At 45.1% G+C, this 19,145-nt stretch overlaps 1 protein-coding gene across 1 annotated transcript; it reads left to right on the plus strand.

The window, feature by feature from the left end:
• Positions 1-8,320: 8,320 nt before the first annotated feature.
• pmchl (pro-melanin-concentrating hormone, like) lies at positions 8,321-8,761 on the plus strand (the record flags this gene model as incomplete). Its single annotated transcript, XM_083669946.1, has 1 exon — positions 8,321-8,761. The coding sequence occupies one exon, from the start codon at positions 8,321-8,323 to the stop codon at positions 8,759-8,761; it is 441 nt and encodes a 146-aa protein (XP_083526072.1).
• Positions 8,762-19,145: the final 10,384 nt, after the last annotated feature.

Here is a 19,145-nt window from a genome sequence, read left to right on the forward strand (position 1 = left end):
GCTTGAGGCCATTATGCCATTCCATCATCAGGTGTTTTACAATTTCCTTTACTTCAAATTCTGAAGTTCAAACATCATTTAGCACACATGGCTATTTTACTATTCTCTGCAGCAAGCCCTTCTTCTCAACACACTATTCTCTGCAGCAAGCCCTTCTTCTCAACCCGCCTGTATTAAAGTCCTCACCCGTATTTCAGACCCCAGTACGTCGGTGTTTGCGCTGCCGTTCCGTGACACAGTCAACATGCTCTGAACAGCGTGGATGGAGTTGTCCTCAGATGTGCCTGCTGGGTGTACACAAGGCAGCTAGTCAGTCAGGCACGTTTTCTCCTGAGACCCACACCTTGGGATGGGAGGGTAGGGTTGCCAGGTCAGGCTAAAATTTCCAGCCCAATGGCCGCTCAAAACCCGCCTGTGAGGCCTGGAAATTATCTCAACCTTTTTTGTCAGCAAGGAGTTGCCACATTTAGCCACGTGTCTCATAATGACGATCTAAATACAACGGGTAAAATGTTCCTTTGTCCCTTAGTTATTTGTTCATCACACCAAATGGTTTAATCTGAACTGATAGTGAGTGTTTCTTTGTTCAGAAAACCTGATTGAAACGGTGTTACACAATAATGTTAAAACAATCTTATTTTCACTCACTCACTCGGCAACAGCCTGCCTCACTGCCTCACTGCCTCACTGCAGGTCACAGTGAAAAATAACCCCATTTCTGACTAGATTTACTACTTTATTATATAAATCGTCACAGATTGGTAGGCATCGGCGCTGACGACCGATGGTTATGGCTACCAATTAATCTCTGGTTGACTTTCGGCGACAATGTTTCAGCCAGAGAGAGGTGGTTCCTTAGAGGGAATAACAGCCTGGGCATCTTTAGGATGAAACAGCTGTCTAGTGAATAGACAGGAAGCAGCATTTCAACTTTGCTCCATTCTCTGGACAGCTGTTATGAATCAGTGTTCACTGTGCCCCATTTGGGACTAGACGTTTTACATTCGGAGGTGGTAGAAGTCTGGTCACAGATTGGCAGGCGTCGGGGGAGCAGGAGACGGCTGAATGATGACTCATATTGTGGATTTGAAGACATTTCTGGGAGTAAATTGCCTGGATCAGCCTCTGCTCATCTCTTCTGAGAGGTTGGACAAATTAAAAGAATATTTAAAGGATGGAATGTACGGAATTATCTTTCAGAATATGTTGGGGTCCAGGTAGTGTATGTTGGGGTCCAGGTAGTGTATGTCGGGGTACAGGTAGTGTATATTGGGGTACAGGTAGTGTATGTTGGAGAGGACATTGCCCCCTGAGGGGTAATTACGGAGCGTAAAAGAAGGATCTGTCTTAATCCTGACATGGAACAAGTATCACTGCAAAGACTCTCCCTTAGGAATGAGTGACAACAGCCCTGCAGCCCAGTTGTGTTGTGTGGTACAATATGATTAGGTTGGCTGTTCTGTAGCTTTTCACTGCTTTACTGATTTACAGCTTTACTGATTTACATTTTTACATTTACATTTATGGCATTTAGCAGACGCCTTTATCCAAAGCGACTTACAGCAAATACATTTGTCTAAGTAAGTGAATCATCTATCCATCAGTCATCATAAGATAAAGTAATCAATGCTCAGACCAGGGGCCAAAGGCAGTCATAATGCTAAAAGGATTTTTTTTATTTTTATGAATGAAATTCACGAATTAGTTTCACTTTAAAACAGATTCATAAAATGTATGTTGAGGTAAGTAAATGAGTTACATTCATAGCTGTCATAAAAGCTTTTCTCCTGGTCTCCTCTGTCTTTAAAATGATCTGTAATTTTCTTGTTTCTCAAATCTGTCTCCTCATTGTTCTTTAAACAGCTGTCCAATTAAGTCATAACCTGGATTCCGCTTTACAGCCTCACCCTCTGGTGTGTCTACCTTCTCTGCGTCAAGGAATTCTGGTGAAAGCTTTACATGTATTTATTCAAGGTTTTCACCAGCTTTCCATACCCCAGGTGTGAGGCTAACAATTACATTGTAAACAGAAATATGTGCATGCACACTTTTAATGCCAACATTTACCACACAATCCTCCTCAAGTTGGCTAGAGCTTTCCAGCCCCTGCTTGTTAGAGTAAGTATATTAATTAAGCTTTATGCCCAATTTGACTAATTTCCACCTCAAAACCAGACCCAAACTAAACTGCTTATAACATCAGAAATATGATGATCAGATGCAAAAGCCGGATGCCAACACAGGAGTTTCTTGTGAAGGCTGAACCACCATCAGACAGCCAATACAGTGTCTCTGAAACGGTCTACCTCCACAGTGTCTCTGAAACGGTCTACCTCCACAGTGTCTCTGAAACGGTCTACCTCCACAGTGCCTCTGAAACGGTCTACCTCCACAGTGTCTCTGAAACGGTCTACCTCCACAGTGTCTGAAACGGTCTACCTCCACAGTGTCTCTGAAACGGTCTACCTCCACAGTGCCTCTGAAACGGTCTACCTCCACAGTGTCTCTGAAACGGTCTACCTCCACAGTGTCTCTGAAACGGTCTAGTCAGTGTTTTATTGAAGCTAGACGGGTAGCTGTGATTTTCATGGTCCTCCCACTCAGATGACTGAAGTGTTATGATTTTTGAATACTTCCATTTTGTGACACATTTTTTGTTTACATTTAGTGTTTCTTGACTGAGTCATCTTCCTGAGTCAACCTTGATCTTTTCAGATGAGAGTAGAAATCCTTAAACAAAAAAACCCAAATGGTAACATGTTCCATATGAGGAGGCTGTTTATATGGTCAAGAAGTGCCTTCATAGCAATTACACTGTGTGAGCACTAATTCCATGAAAATCACATTGAACTGATTATCAGTATCAGCAACTTGATGACATATATCATGCTCTTAAAAAGACCTTGAAAAGGTCTCACACAGACAGTACAACAAACCCTTCACTATTTCCCAGTTAAAAATAGCCACAGTATTAGACTGGCTCAGACTGAGCAAAATCTGCAAGGCACTTTTGAAATACAACATTTCTAATGCCCATACTCCAGAGGTCTGGAACAACATTCCCCCTCCCAGTATTAACAGTGTGGCTTATGTGTGGTCACTGAGGCCAGTGTGATTTGGAAGGGGATCAGATTCTCCCGAGCATGTCCACATAATTAATTCTTCCGTCGCTTCGCTTAAAAGAGGGAAAAATGTCACCCCTCTAACAAGTTTTCCTCAAAACAGCTTTTTTCTCCTTCTTAGTGTCTTCTTTTTCGTTCAGTTTATTTATTTCCCCTCCCTCCCTCTCTCTCCCTCCCTCCCTCTCTCTCCCTCTCTCCCTCTCTCTCTCCCTCCCTCTCTCCCTCTCTCTCTCTCTCTCTCTCTCTCTCTCTCCCTCTCTCTCTCTCTCTCTCTCTCTCTCTCCCTCCCTCTCCCTCCCTCTCTCCCTCTCTCTCTCTCTCTCTCTCCCTCTCTCTCTCTCTCTCTCTCTCTCTCTCTCCCTCTCTCTCTGTCTCTCTCTCTCTCTCCCTCCCTCTCTCCCTCCCTCTCCCTCCCTCTCTCCCTCTCTCTCTCTCTCTCTCTCAATCACCCTTGGTGCTTCTTAGTGCGACTATTTATACTCGGAATCTTGATTACTTGCAGTCTAACCATCACCATGACTACCAGAACAGTATCTGTGCAGATGCCTGGGTTTGACATGTGTGTGGGGCTTTTCATCCTTCCACAGAAGTTCTCAGAGCTGAACCACGGGCTTTGCCTCCATTAAGGCGTTCACTGTGGACCTGTGTGGAGGCGTAGCTCTTATGGGTATTACGCTCTACACCTAATGGCCCTTGAAGCAGATCTAGAATCAGTTATTTACTTTCATCTGGTCTAAACCTTCACCATTAGGTGTGGCGCATAACTGCACTTTGCTCAACGGGTTCCATCTACACCGTAATGGGCCAGGCTGTGCTGCCTCTGATGGCTGTCTGATTGGGTGCATGCATGCATATCACCGAAATGATCCCTTGGGAAATAGCCTCAGAACTGTCCGCATCTTTGCTGCTCCAGTCTGATTGGTTAATGGTTATTCTCAGTCTGTAGCTGAGAGTCACTGGAAGACTTTGGAAATTTTGTGAATGTGAATATTTCTATTTTCACAGACTATTGTTGCAGTTAATAGACTGGTACTTGTCAAGCCATAGTGAGCCACCTGCCGTAGGGAGAAGGTAGAAGATGGGAATTCAATATCATTCCTCTTTAAAAACCGCCTTGACAGTAAAACGTACTGTCAAACCTCCTCAGTTTGACTCTGTGGGTGTCTTGGTACAGAGACCCTCACGCCGTAAGCGGGAAACACTCCCGAATCGCCCCCAAACAACCCCCCAAAAATCTGGCCAGGAGAATGCCCTGCCATGGAATTTCAACAACATAATTCAATTTGTGCCTGTTAATATGTGCCATTCATGGCTGTTAGATCTGCCCCCTGTATTTACCTAGCTGGAATAACACTTGAGCCTGTATGGAGCGGCCTGACTCATGGTGTTGTTTTAAAGAGGTGAGCTGCTATGTGCAGCAGGGGCCTGCGTTATGTGAGAGCCACTGTCTCCCCTCGGTGCACGGCTGGGGTCTCTCCCCCCCCCCCCCCCGAACCCCCCCTAGCCGAGGCCTCGTGTTTGGCTTGGCGTCGGCCAGCGTAGTCAGCTGGTCTGCACAGCTCGGCCTCGCAAATGGCGTATTTTTTTTTCTTCATCTTCATCTTCTTCTTCCTTTGAGGAGGAGGTGTAGCACTGTTTGCAGTTCAGAGGCGATTCTCCCCATAGCACACAAACACTGCAGACAGAACGAGCCACTGCCCCCCCCAGTCCCCCCCCCCAATCCTAGCCCCCCCCCCCCCCCCCCCCCCATCCCAGTCCCCCCCCCCCCCCCCCAATCCCAGCCCCCCCATCCAAGTCCCCCCCATCCCAGTCCCCCCCCCCATCCCTGCCCCCCCCCCCAGTACCCAAGGGCAAACATGGAAAGGTTTCCCAGTCTGTCTTCCACTTTGCCACTCGACTTTCCAGGAAAGGAAAAAGTCAGGAAAATAACTGGATTATTAAAGCAAATGTACGAAGTGAGAGGAGTATAAATAAAAGGAGTTTCATGTGGGCTTGAACCCGCTTGTGGGCTTGAACCCGCTGTCCATTTGATCAGAACCCGGTCGGATGGTGTCAATAGTGCTGGATGGCAGGCCCATAAAAACACAAGCATCCCAGTTCTGTCGGAGAGTCGAGGCCTGTAATGGACACATGGCTGACAGCTGTTCTCCAATAACCACCAAAGATCACCCTGCAAACACCTGGCGCGGGAGAGCAGGGCTGGAGCTGTGGCCACCAACAGATAAACACACACTCCGGCTCTCTGCTATCACAACAGTATCCACAACACTACTGGACACATCCAGAGGTCAGCGCTGTCTCCACGCCGACATGAAGACAGGCTTTGACAGTTTGTGTTCTCCACAGGATGTTTAGAAGGAAAGTCATGGATGGATTAATGATGCAACGTTGATCCTTTGTAGTGAGACTCATGCAATAACACAGTAATAACTATAGCAACAACTTATAGTATCAACATGTAATAATTAGGTGATTGCATGGTGGAGTTGAACGGTGTGGTTTTTACTGCGAGTGGATTTATTAGTAATGCAAGTTTGACGTCAGAACTGCAATTCCACAACTGTCAATGATGTCCCCGTCTATTGTTTGAGTGGTTTCTCCACTTCTGGTCCTGATTCCGGTCATTCTGTCGGATTCTCAATCAGTGATTGCTTTTTCCAACAGCAAACAAAAGGAGATTTATAGTCGTGATATCCTGTTTCAGTCACCCAAGCTTGAGAGAGAAGCACTTTGCTGTAGTCTTGACCCTTTCCTCCCCAAAGCATCCATATGGCTGTTCCTGACATGCTCTCTTTTATGGACCAGAAGGCTTGTGCTAATGGTTTCATATCACGCCACATTCTCCCCCTATATATGAACATGAAGCATATGTTCAGGATTTTATAATGTTTTAGATAAGTCTAAAATAATGTACCAAATGGCGAGACCATAACAGAAGCCCTGCAAGACACTAACAAAAACAAGGTGAAAAGATTACCCACATGCCAGACTGATTTAGTCATCCCAAATTTGCCAGCCTTGGCCATGCAGAACTCAGACACGCTTTTCAATAAGAAATGGTCCATGACATTTCCCTCCTGGACACACCAACAGAACATTGCCAGCACTAAAATAACCTTTGCAATTTGCTCCAGACTAGACGCTATTAAAGGTAATAGTTTTAGAAATTGCACACATTCAAAATTGCCTTAAAGTGCCTCTTAATGTGGCTACATTGGATGACCTGTGATAAACTGTATTTGACAAATATGAACCCCAAAGGCTTCGTCTAATGGCCTAAAAAAACAGCCTTAGCATCAACGCTGTCCGGTGTCTGAAATATTAATGTTGTTTTCAAGGCCAGAACTGATGACACTTGACCTGCTCACTGTCATGAACACGTCTCTTATACCGCTCCTCTGCCCACCCGGGCGCAGGGTACCGCTCCTCTGCCCACCTGGGCGCAGGGTACCACTACCACAGGTTTATCTTTCCTCCTGCGTTTGGATTTGCGTCCTTTTAGCATCACCTGGAAATAGGGCCCTTAGAAAGTGTACTTTGAATGAGTGCTTTGGATAAAATAATTAATACAAAATTGACATTACTAATTTCTAATTAGTTCCTTTATTTTAATTTTACTTAAGCATGTAATTTGGTTAAATTGATGAAGAGAGAGGACCATTAAGAAGACAGTGAGAAAATGCTGCATCCTGATTGGCTCTTTCCTTCTCATGGATTAGTCTGTAGTTTGTAAATCATTTTGTTGTTGTTTCATTTGAATGGAAATATCTTTTGATTTGAACTTGCATTGATGTAAACAAATGATGTCTCACTGAAGACCACGTCTCTCTGTGAGCCACTCACTTTATTCACTCCCAATTATTTTTGACATTTAACGCTCACCTGCTGAAGGAAGGGGCCAGAGTCCTTAATGAGACCAATGATGCAAACTCCCAGATCCAAACTTTTTCTCTCTAAGAGGGAAAAGAACATTAAAGGAGGCCATTAAACCGCTTTCTTGGAGACCTCTTCTTCAAGTTTATTCCTCTTAATTGGGGAACTGTGGATGATAGCATCATTTTCTCACAGTAGAGATGTCTGAATAATAAGAACAAACCACATATATCTATATTTAGCGATCAATTTATTATTTTGTGTTGTGAATTATAATGACCAAAAAATATTCCTCTCTAAAGTGTGCTGTTGGACCACCAACATCTGTCAAACCAAAAGCTGAGATTTGCACATCAAGTATAAATAAACAGGCAAGATTTCCAAGATGTTATATTTATCAAACTATAATAACTGCTCCCCAAAAAGATAAAAAAATAAATAATAAGTTGCATTTTTCAAAAGTTCTCACACAGGACCAGTAGTTGACCCAAGGTTATGCCAGTAAATCATCAGTTCATCAAGGCCAGCAACATCATGGACAGTCTACCAGTCCACATCTCTGCATAAATATCTCTACTTCAGCTGAGTTTGATCCTGAGAGCTTCATGAGGTCTACTATCTGGTATGCCTAATCAGGTAAGGTTGTAGATATGCAGGGTTCCGGTAGGTGAGCAGATATGGTACTTCTTGAGAGCCTCGGCAGCAGATGCCTCGGATACACGCTTAATTAAGAGACATTTCCTCTGTTTACGAAAGCAACAGATCAGTGACGTTGTTGATTTCCTCTGTACACGTCAACCGAGATCCCTGCTGACTTCTTGGGTGCCACATACACACAACAAACCCTTCAATGATCATTAGTTTACTTTACAACTGTAATCCCACCAGAAATCCCTTACAGGTCATTGTTGTGAGTCTACCATGAGAGCACCATTGAGTGTCCTCAACCACAAGGCTGTCAACAGGTGGGTAATCCCACTCTTGTTGTTTTAAAGGGCAAGGTTTTTGGAATGATTCCCTTGTGTGGCCCACTCAATGAAATCCCACCATCTCATCCTCATAGTCTTGAGGAGAAAAGCGGCCACGTTTCAGATAATCTTAATTAACTCTCCACCAGACAAAACACCCGAGCACTGCTGGTGGTCTCATCAACACGTCACCGAGAAGAGAAGTCGTGATGCAACCGCCGTCCAACGTGGCTAATCCTCGCCGTCCAGAACGGTATAAAAGACCGAGACGAACGTCTCGGTGTCAGAACAGCAAGAGCAGGAGAAAGAAAACCAACCAGCTGCAAAATCAACGAACCTCCACAAGAGATCCTCAACATGAGAAACTCCGTCCTCTCCGTCCTCTTCGCCGCGGCACTCTTCTCCGAGTGTTACACGTCCTCCGAGGCCATACCCACGGGCAAGACGGAGGACGCCATCGCCTTGGAGCAGGACGCCCTAGCCTCGCTGTTGAACGAGGAGGCGGCGGCCGAGAACATCCTCGTCCCCGAGACGGCCATCTTGGGCAGGAGCGGGGGCACCAAGATCATCGTGGTCGGGGACGCGGGCCTCTGGAGGAACATGAGGGCCATGGAGAGAGGACTCCCTCTCTACAAGCTGAGGGCCGCCGCTGCTGCGGCCGCCGCGGGGCCCGAGGGTGCCATGACCCTGGACCGCAGGGACGCCGGCCAGGACCTGAGCCCCGGCGTCTCCATCGTCCGGAGGGACACCATGCGGTGCATGGTGGGACGGGTCTACCGGCCATGCTGGGAGGCGTAGAGTCGGCCGAGGAGCTCCTCCCGACCGTCGCGACTGCCCACCGTCAACCGGATGACCCCCGCCGTGACCTTTCCTGCCCCGCCTCATCTCCAGTTGTATTATATTTCAAGACATGTATGAATCTTATTTAGATGAATTGAGATGTGCAATTAAAATACAGAACATGGATTTTCTTGTTTCTTGTTGTTTTTTATACATGTGCATGTGTGCCTGGATCTTGTTACTCCTTAACCTTCCTCAGGGAATACGGTCATACAATGAATGAGCATCATGGTCATCAGGAACTCATAGATGTGTATGTGGAAGACTGTTCCTGCTTAGCCTGTATGGGTGCTTCAGGTAGAGGCAGATTTGAGTTTCATGATAAGGATGGGAGGGAGACTTTACATTGTGTTAAAAAGGCCAGTGAGGCACAAAATAACTAGTCTAACAAAGCCTTTGAACTACTTTGTATAAAACCATTCTGGAGTTATTAGCATTTTTTAAGGCCTTTGTAATTTTGCCTGTAAGGTTACCTCACTCTTGCGTGGGAAGTACGTGGGTGGTACCTCTCCAAAACAATTTAATCTTTACAAGGACACACTCCACAAGAGACTTGCGAGATGAATTCATTAATACAAGAAGAACTGATTAATGTAGTCTTGGTAGATAATAAACCAGAGTGAAGCCAGTGTGTAAAATGAAGTCTACCTCGTGGATGAATTCAACCCAGAGAGATAGCAGCTGTATTTACTGTGTGTGATTGATTGTGGAAAGCATCTATAATCTTCCGTTCTTGTGGGCATGAGTTCCCCGAGGTCACAGAGTGAGTGGACAATTAACATGCTAATGAGTAAACATGCTAATGAGTTGGCACCACAAAGCAATTACTTGCGTTTGCGATGATTGCCTTTGGGATAGCCTTTTCATGTTCTTGACATGTTAAGCGCTTTGAGTCCAGGAGAAAGCTCTGTACAAATGGAATGTATTATTATTATTGTTATTATTATTATTATTATTATTATTATTATTATTATGAGAAATGCTCTATATAAGAAATTGGTTTCTGTCTCTTTATTGAGCAAATAAATGGATGTTATTCTGGTTAATATTGTTATGTAGTTGCAGCTCTCTTTATCCTGCTCCTGACAGTTGTTCTGTTCCTTCTACCTTTTTATCTCTTCTCCTTCTGCATTTGTCTTCCAATCCTCTTCACAACAACTAGGATAGATGTCTAGAGAGAGAGAGAGAGAGAGAGAGAGAGAGAGAGAGAGAGAGAGAGAGAGAGAGAGAGAGAGAGAGAGAGAGAGAGAGAGAGAGAGAGAGAGAGAGAGAGAGAGAGAGAGAGAGAGAGAGAGAGAGAGAGAGAGAGAGAGGTGTCTGTCTAGAGAGAGAGAGAGAGAGAGACAGAGAGATGTGTCTGTCTAGAGAGAGTCAGTGTGCATCAATAAGGCAGGTTGTGGATCCAAAGCTGTACAGGTTCGAACAAAACTCCCAATTTGGCTTAATGCCCTCGGAGTCCTTCTGTTTACATTGAACCATGTTTGGTGGTTCACAGTTCACTTCATGACAAAAGCCTGCACAGTATGCAAACATCTCAATAATGTTAAGCATTAGGCTACTGTAAGTGACTTCATTAAGCATTACAGTTTGGTAGAGAAAACTCTAAATACCACTATGCTCTCTGCCTCAGGTCTGTCTGCCATCTGGGGGCACAATTTAATTGAGAATGACAAAAAAATTATCATGGTTAATAGATCAATTAAGAGGTGCGTTGACCTTCCTGTTGTCGGTAAGGCATTAATTAAATGCCCTGAGTCGTCGGAAGGGGCTGATTATTCCTGCAGTGCTTTGTTGTCGGCTTCCTGTCAAAGGCAGATGCAAATGAAGGGCTTGAGACTTTTACTGAGATTCTCCCTCAGCTGTCGGAACGGAGTAATCAAAGTCCTTGTAGCATCGATTGGAAAAGGAACACGCCTCACTAGAATTTAGAAAGGTTAGGTTTGGTGGTTAACTCCACTTCTGCTTGCCGTGGTAGAGGATTGTTGAGTGAGTTACCATTCCCAGTGGCTTTGCAGGTGTCTGTGGAGTAGCATAGGAGTACATCATATCATCATGAACCTTTAATGCCGAACCACATTTCTAGTGCATCGTAAGCTACTCCAGTGCTTCTGCTCCACCTGCGCAAATTAAGTTATTCATTGAATTGTTTCTAGAGAAACTAGTTTCAGAGGAGGGAGATGATGATGAGTATTGGAGGAATTTGTTTTGGACAGGAGACACCATTGTGCTCCGTTACCTCAGGCAACCTTGGTTTGAATCGGCAAATAGGCATCATATCGTTTCCCGTGCAGACAGCCAAAAGGTTTTTATTGTTGAATTGTTGTAAGCCTGTCAAAGCAGCTCAGCTGACACACTGTAGCGAGAACTTTTGGAAAATGAACATTCCTGGTAAGACACACAGTCAGGGAAATGAGTCAGCAGAAAAGAGTCAGCAGTTTTTTTATTTAATGATAATTCCCACCTCCTCAGGATTGAGGAAGCTGGCCCTCATCAGCGCTGAAGAATGGTGCTTATTCACCATTAATGCAGTGACATGGAACAGCGTTTAAAGCGTTTTGGTGAAGAGTTCCAGGAGATGGAGTTAACCCACAGGTCCCACATCATCTCGCGGCTCAGAGGCTGATGATTAAAATGGTATTAGCGTGTCATTAGCCTGTCACATCATTCCAATAGCTGTTGCTGTTGCCAAGCAGTTGGCCAGGTGAGGGGCGGGGCTAAATCAAGATTTCAAGATTCAAGATTTCAAGATTCTTTATTTGTCACGTGCATACAAGTATACAGTGAAATGCAAAAGTGACAGTGCCACAGAGTAGTGCAACAATAAGTTTTAAAATAGAATAAAATAAAATAAAATAGAAGTAATAAAAAATATAAACAGTATAAACAGTATAAACAGCGGTGAAGCAATGTACGCAATGGAATGGCAGTATACAATGGCAATGACAGGTTGCCAGTACAGATAATTACTCATTAGTCAATAGGAAACCTATCGAGTGTCACTATGCACACCACTCTCCTTTCCAGCTCATGATATTCTTTCCAGCTGCTTAACACAGTGTCACATTCTCACCAGCACCACAAGCACTTCCCCCGGCTCCCTTCTCAGTGCAACAACATCTACAGCCCAGGATTTAATTACCAGAGCCCTGCTCTTTTCCAAAGGCAAATGACCAAGCTAGGCAAAGCTGCCTCTCACACATTTACATACCTCATAAGCATATACACAACGTAGATAAGCGTTTTATGGGAAAAGCGGTTCTTTATAGACGGCACACATTAGCAAGGCCTTGGAGAAACATCTGGAAGTGGTTGAATGGAAGGCTGTACAAGTCACTCTGTAAGGCCGCTGATCTTATAACGAGGGGGGCCATTTTGTTTTCATAGAAATTACGGCGGATGTTATCAGACTAACAATGCTCTCTCAGCTAACGCTGAAATACTTTGGTCTGGAAAGGTTGTTTTTCCTACGAAGTATTAACACACTTGAGACAGGACCCGTATTCAGAATGTTACCATGGCTACCCAGGAGGTAAATGTGAGGACATGTCAAAATGGCTTTGTTTGACCGAACTGGGCTCCCACATACAAGAAGTTACACCCCACTGTTAACATGGCTGTGTTTATTAAAATGAAACCCTTCTCCATTCCTCATGAGGAAACTACTATTATGTAAATGAATATACAGGATTCATTTATTCAACAGTAAATGAGCCTCGGTTTTATATACAGACTCGAATCTCACCCATAATTGTATATGATTTATAACTGTGATTGTTGTCACCTAGTAATTTCCATTCTCTCTAGGAAGGACAGCCACAGTGTGGGCTCACACAACTCAGTGGTTTCCCTGTAGGGAGGCCTTGTAAGGCCTCGCCTGCCTCCAATGTACGTTCCTTCCAGCAGAATGGTGCTATTCTTAGCACAGGAACAGCGAGGGAAAGGTTAGCTGTCCATTGAAATCGTCTTAACGACTCCATTATCAAGGGGTGTCAAGCTCCTCCACAACTCTGCCGCCTCCTTTGTCCAACCTGCTATTAAGTCCCCATGCCCCTGAACAGCGGAGCTGGAGAGAGACCAGCTTTTAAGGTATCTATGGCTAGGATGCGCTCAATAGAAACAGGACAGGATGAGGTCATCGATATGTATTATGTTGTTCTCTGTGACTTGGGAGCCCAGTAATGATTGAATGGAGCTTGATACCCGAAAATGTGAAAATAACAGCTTTTTGTAATCCCTCTAAGTACTGTGTGAAACAATGAATGGGACATATTAGAGGGAATTATGTTGCTTTATGGTTTCAAGATGATTCAAGCATATGATTATGTCAACAGCTCTGGTTCTCATTCCAGTAAAACGTTTCTTGTGACGGTTCAGACAGTGACAGATGGGTCGGCCTAAGATGTTTATCATGAAATGGCACCGTGTGAGGCCGGCGTTTTTTAAATAAAAACCACTCAGCCGAGGTGTTATGTTGATGAAACCCAGAAACAGTCACAGAGGAATGCCACCAGCACCAGTCTGAAAATGACAGTGTTATTGACAGTCCCTTCAAGGCCAGTTTTACGTTGTCACTGGTTCCGTCCTTACGGTCTGATCCGGACTGTGTTTGGACTGTAGGACCAGGCTGTGTAGTGTGTCTGTAGGACCAGGCTCTGTAGTGTATCTGTAGGACCAGGCTGTGTAGTGTATCTGTAGGACCAGGCTGTGTAGTGTATCTGTAGGACCAGGCTCTGTAGTGTGTCTGTAGGACCAGGCTGTGTAGTGTGTCTGTAGGACCAGGCTGTGTAGTGTGTCTGTAGGACCAGGCTGTGTAGTGTATCTGTAGGACCAGGCTGTGTAGTGTGTCTGTAGGACCAGGCTGTGTAGTGTGTCTGTAGGACCAGGCTCTGTAGTGTGTCTGTAGGACCAGGCTCTGTAGTGTGTCTGTAGGACCAGGCTGTGTAGTGTATCTGTAGGACCAGGCTGTGTAGTGTGTCTGTAGGACCAGGCTGTGTAGTGTGTCTGTAGGACCAGGCTGTGTAGTGTGTCTGTAGGACCAGGCTCTGTAGTGTGTCTGTAGGACCAGGCTCTGTAGTGTGTCTGTAGGACCAGGCTCTGTAGTGTGTCTGTAGGACCAGGCTGTGTAGTGTGACTGTAGGACCAGGCTCTGTAGTGTGTCTGTAGGACCAGGCTCTGTAGTGTGTCTGTAGGACCAGGCTCTGTAGTGTGTCTGTAGGACCAGGCTGTGTAGTGTGTCTGTAGGACCAGGCTCTGTAGTGTGTCTGTAGGACCAGGCTGTGTAGTGTATCTGTAGGACCAGGCTCTGTAGTGTGTCTGTAGGACCAGGCTCTGTAGTGTGTCTGTAGGACCAGGCTCTGTAGTGTGTCTGTAGGACCAGGCTGTGTAGTGTATCTGTAGGACCAGGCTGTGTAGTGTATCTGTAGGACCAGGCTGTGTAGTGTATCTGTAGGACCAGGCTGTGTAGTGTATCTGTAGGACCAGGCTCTGTAGTGTGTCTGTAGGACCAGGCTCTGTAGTGTGTCTGTAGGACCAGGCTCTGTAGTGTGTCTGTAGGACCAGGCTCTGTAGTGTGTCTGTAGGACCAGGCTCTGTAGTGTGTCTGTAGGACCAGGCTGTGTAGTGGATCTGTAGGACCAGGCTCTGTAGTGTGTCTGTAGGACCAGGCTCTGTAGTGTGTCTGTAGGACCAGGCTGTGTAGTGTATCTGTAGGACCAGGCTGTGTAGTGTATCTGTAGGACCAGGCTGTGTAGTGTGTCTGTAGGACCAGGCTGTGTAGTGTATCTGTAGGACCAGGCTCTGTAGTGTGTCTGTAGGACCAGGCTCTGTAGTGTGTCTGTAGGACCAGGCTGTGTAGTGTATCTGTAGGACCAGGCTGTGTAGTGTATCTGTAGGACCAGGCTGTGTAGTGTATCTGTAGGACCAGGCTCTGTAGTGTGTCTGTAGGACCAGGCTCTGTAGTGTGTCTGTAGGACCAGGCTGTGTAGTGTATCTGTAGGACCAGGCTGTGTAGTGTATCTGTAGGACCAGGCTGTGTAGTGTATCTGTAGGACCAGGCTGTGTAGTGTGTCTGTAGGACCAGGCTGTGTAGTGTATCTGTAGGACCAGGCTGTGTAGTGTATCTGTAGGACCAGGCTCTGTAGTGTGTCTGTAGGACCAGGCTGTGTAGTGTATCTGTAGGACCAGGCTGTGTTGTGTATCTGTAGGACCAGGCTGTGTAGTGTGTCTGTAGGACCAGGCTGTGTAGTGTATCTGTAGGACCAGGCTGTGTAGTGTATCTGTAGGACCAGGCTGTGTAGTGTATCTGTACTATCAGTATCCTTTTCAATAAGATCAAGCTTATTAATTGTAGTGGTTACAGGGCATGTCCATAAAAAAATAATTAAAAATAATTAAATAATTAAATAAAAACAAACTCCTTCTTCTAGCATTGTGACTGCCTATGGCCCCTGGTCTGAGCATAGATTACTATGTCTTATGATGACTGATGGATAAATGATTCACTTACTTAAACAAATGTATTTGTTGTAAGTCTCTTTGGATAAAGGCGTCTGCTAAATGCCATCAATGTAAATGTAAAACATTTGTTTCAGCTCCATCTCATATTGAACAATGATACTCTATGAAGTACAATGGTTCTCATATCTGGATGGTAAACAAAGCATCAGTAATGTTAGGCCCTACAGACAGAGACACCTGTGTTGACCTGTATTGATCTTAATATTCTCATTTCAATCCAATCCTCTCAGATCTATGCAGTGGTCTCTAGGATAGGCTAGGATAGGCTAGGATAGGCTAGGATAGGGGTTGTTTCTAGAGGGAAGAGGATTAGGTCCGACGGATGGGAGACAGACATTTTGGATGCAGGGAGGCATTCTTTGCAGTGAAGGTTGGGCCTGACGGAACAGTCTGAATGCCTGGAACAGCTGACGTAGAGGAAGGAGGTGTGGACGTGAAGTCTAAGTATAACAGAAAGGAATTGTCTGTAAATGGTCTCCAGGACTGGGCTTGTTTAACAGTTGTCATGTTGCACCGTTGAAACCCCCCACGGTGGGGTACCTTTGGGAAATCTGAAAACTATTTATGGTTTAAATGATTTTTCCGTCTGGTCAAAACCCTAACAGATTCAAATCTGTGGCATTGTTTAACCAAATTTAAACCAAAAAAAGGCTTTGTGACATCAGAACGGCATTAGAACATGTCTCTGAAGTGGATTGATATTGTAAACCAAATTTGGAATTGGATTCAAATTGATTTATGTCATGTTTCACTTGGAATGATGGTATGGGCATATTCTCCATCTCTGCTGGGAAAAATATACCTGTAACATAACATCTGAGGCAATGTTTTTCTGTGCTTCATGAAAACCGTGATGAGGTAAATCAGCCGTGATCTTGATGGAATGAAAGGAGTGGGATATGAGGGAACACATTACGAAGAAGAATGGACCATGAAACAGAAACAGAGACCTCTATTGGTGGCCATGGAATGAGATGCACAGTGGATCTGGGCTGAATGAAAGGGTCCATTTGCTGCACACTTTCCTCATAAATAAACAGAAGGAACTTGCAGCAAAAATGTGCACAAATGAATATGACATAACACATAGAGCAGCCTGAGCAGAGGACACACTTGTTGGCAGTAACAGTACGTGAGGTAAGATACTGTAGATCTCTAACTAGATGTTTCTAGATGTTTCTAGATGTTTCTAGATGTTCCTCAGCTAGCAGCCTTTTAATCTTACATACAGAACCATCACACCAGCAACACTGTTGCGCCCCTCATTCTGACCGTCATGGACTGAGGCCATTCAGTTTACAAACTAATACAAAAAAACAACAACCGGGGACCAACTGTACTCATTTATAAATGTTTTCTATTTTCAGCCAATCCTGTTTCTGTGAATGAAGTGAAGTATCGTTTGGGATGCGTTGCTAGCAGAGTCCATCTCCAGGGCAAGCTTTATTGTGGCTTTGATGCTTTTGAAATGTATTTGTGATTCTCCATGGAAAAGACCCGGTTTATTTTTAACTGCAGTACAGATGGTGTGAGGGCAAGCATCCACAATAACAAGAGACATCCACCACTTTTATATGTGTTTGTTTGGGGTCAAGGACTCTAATGTTCAATCAACAGCCTTACGCTACTGTAAATGTTACTCTGACACCTTGTATAGATGTAAATCCTTCCTGCTTTGAATATTTGCAGCATGCTGTGCCATTTACTAATATAATATAATATACACCATTTATCTGACGCTTTTATCCAAAGCAACTTACATTGCAGTGAGTTCATACATTTCAGTATATATGGTCCCCGCGGGAATCAAACCCACAACCTAAGCGTTGTTAGCGCCGTGCTCTAGCGTTGTTACCCACTGAGCCACAAAGGACCACATTTACTCCTGTTTACAGTCTGAAGAGTGATTGCATTGTTTATTTAAGTTGACCTTGTCTCTTGTAACTGAAACTTCACGTCCAAATATAATTGTCCATCTCAATCCATTTCCCCTATAATATGATCACTCTAATAGTCCCAATAACCTGTTCCATGCCATCTGGCGCCGGGGGCCGTCCCGGGGGCCGTCCCGGGGGCCTGTGGGAGCTCTGCTAATTGAATTCCTCTAATCGGTTGAGATAATCAGTGTAGCTACTGAACGTGTTCTAGCCTGAGTTATGTTTGATTAGCTGTCTGTGAGTCACTATGGACCGGACCCCCGGGGGGAAACAGGCCTGACGATATGTAACGTTGGCATGTATGCATTTGAATTGTCTGAAATAACTAAATCATTCTCATTTGGATTTTCTTTTCTTTTTCTTCTTCTCTGTAGGTGTTTCATTCTATCGGGCTGAAGGAATAATGATACTCAGAACAGGGTTGAGTTTGTGCCACACATACTAGTGAGAGGCTGTCAGGGAGCAGAATAGCAGGGCCCTGCGCTCCCTTCCAACGGCTCCTTCCAGAGAGCAGAATAGCAGGGCCCTGCGCTCCCTTCCAACGGCTCCTTCCAGAGAGCAGAATAGCAGGGCCCTGCGCTCCCTTCCAACAGCTCCTTCCAGAGAGCAGAATAGCAGGGCCCTGCGCTCCCTTCCAACGGCTCCTTCCAGAGAGCAGAATAGCAGGGCCCTGCGCTCCCTTCCAACGGCTCCTTCCAGAGGGCAGAATAGCAGGGCCCTGCGCTCCCTTCCAACGGCTCCTTCCAGAGGGCGTTCATTCACTAAGGTATGACACAACACACTGAATGACTCCCGCTGGCCTCCCTCCACCATGTCATCAAAAAGAAAATAAATCGAATCAAACCGTGAAGTTAGAACGCATTGCCCAAATATCCCAGAAGGCTTCAGTGCAATAACATCTTGGACGTTAGCTTGAGCCAGTGATTTTAATGCTCGGAGCAGTGAAGACCTTTTCAGCTCTCCTGAAACCCTCAGCTCAGAGGAGAGAGGCTCTTTGGCAATGTTAATGCCCTCTCTCTCTCTCTCTCTCCCTCTCTCCCTCTCTCTTTCTCTTTCTCTCTCTCTCTCTCCCTCTCCCTCTCTCTCCCTCTCTCTCTCCCTCTCCCTCTCTCGGCTTTGTTGCAGAATATGTTGATTTTCCACGGTGTTTCTGCTGTGTATACATTCAGCTGCTGTTCCCAGAAATGAGAGGAAAGCAGACCAGCAGGAGAAAGGAAATACCTCACACTCTCTTCTCTTTAAATACGCAACGCCTGTTTCATGTGTTTTTGAGCCTGGCAGCGAGGCCCTGTGTTGTCTACATCGCCTGTCCTCCTCCTCTGTTTAAGCAACAGTGAGCTCAGTTGTTGATATCAGGTGTGACATAACCACAGCGGTTATCGTGGCTCGAGATGAAACCCATCAGAGACCATGCTAGGCTGTGTGCTTTTGGCTTCTTCCAGGGTATTACAAAAGGTATTACAGTGGCCTTACTGACGAGCCTTCAGTAGCCGCCTCGGCTCTGAGAAGACACGTCGCCAAACCTCTCAGGGGAGCAGTTTAAAGGTAGATGGGATAAAAAAAAATCCTTTTAGTGTGTCACGCCTGTGTGTTTATTTTTACTGCCATTATGATGTCTGTCATTCATGGGTGAAGTGATGCAGCAATTTCCATCTTCTGTGAGTGCTGTTTGTGGTAATAACTCCAATTTATTTGATAGCCCTGTACTTGCACTCTGCCTCATGTGGCGCTGACGGACAGCGCTGAATGCAGAGAGGTCGTTAGATGTCCCTTTAATCTCTGCTGAAGATATGTCTTTATCTTTTTTTGTTCATTTGTGCAGATGATTTTATCAGAAATAGTCTCAGGTTCCTTTTCTCGTGTTCCAAGACTGGAATGTGAATGCTAAA

This window comes from Argentina silus, assembly GCF_951799395.1.
Source record: "Argentina silus genome assembly, chromosome: 5".
Lineage (NCBI taxonomy): Eukaryota > Metazoa > Chordata > Actinopteri > Argentiniformes > Argentinidae > Argentina > Argentina silus.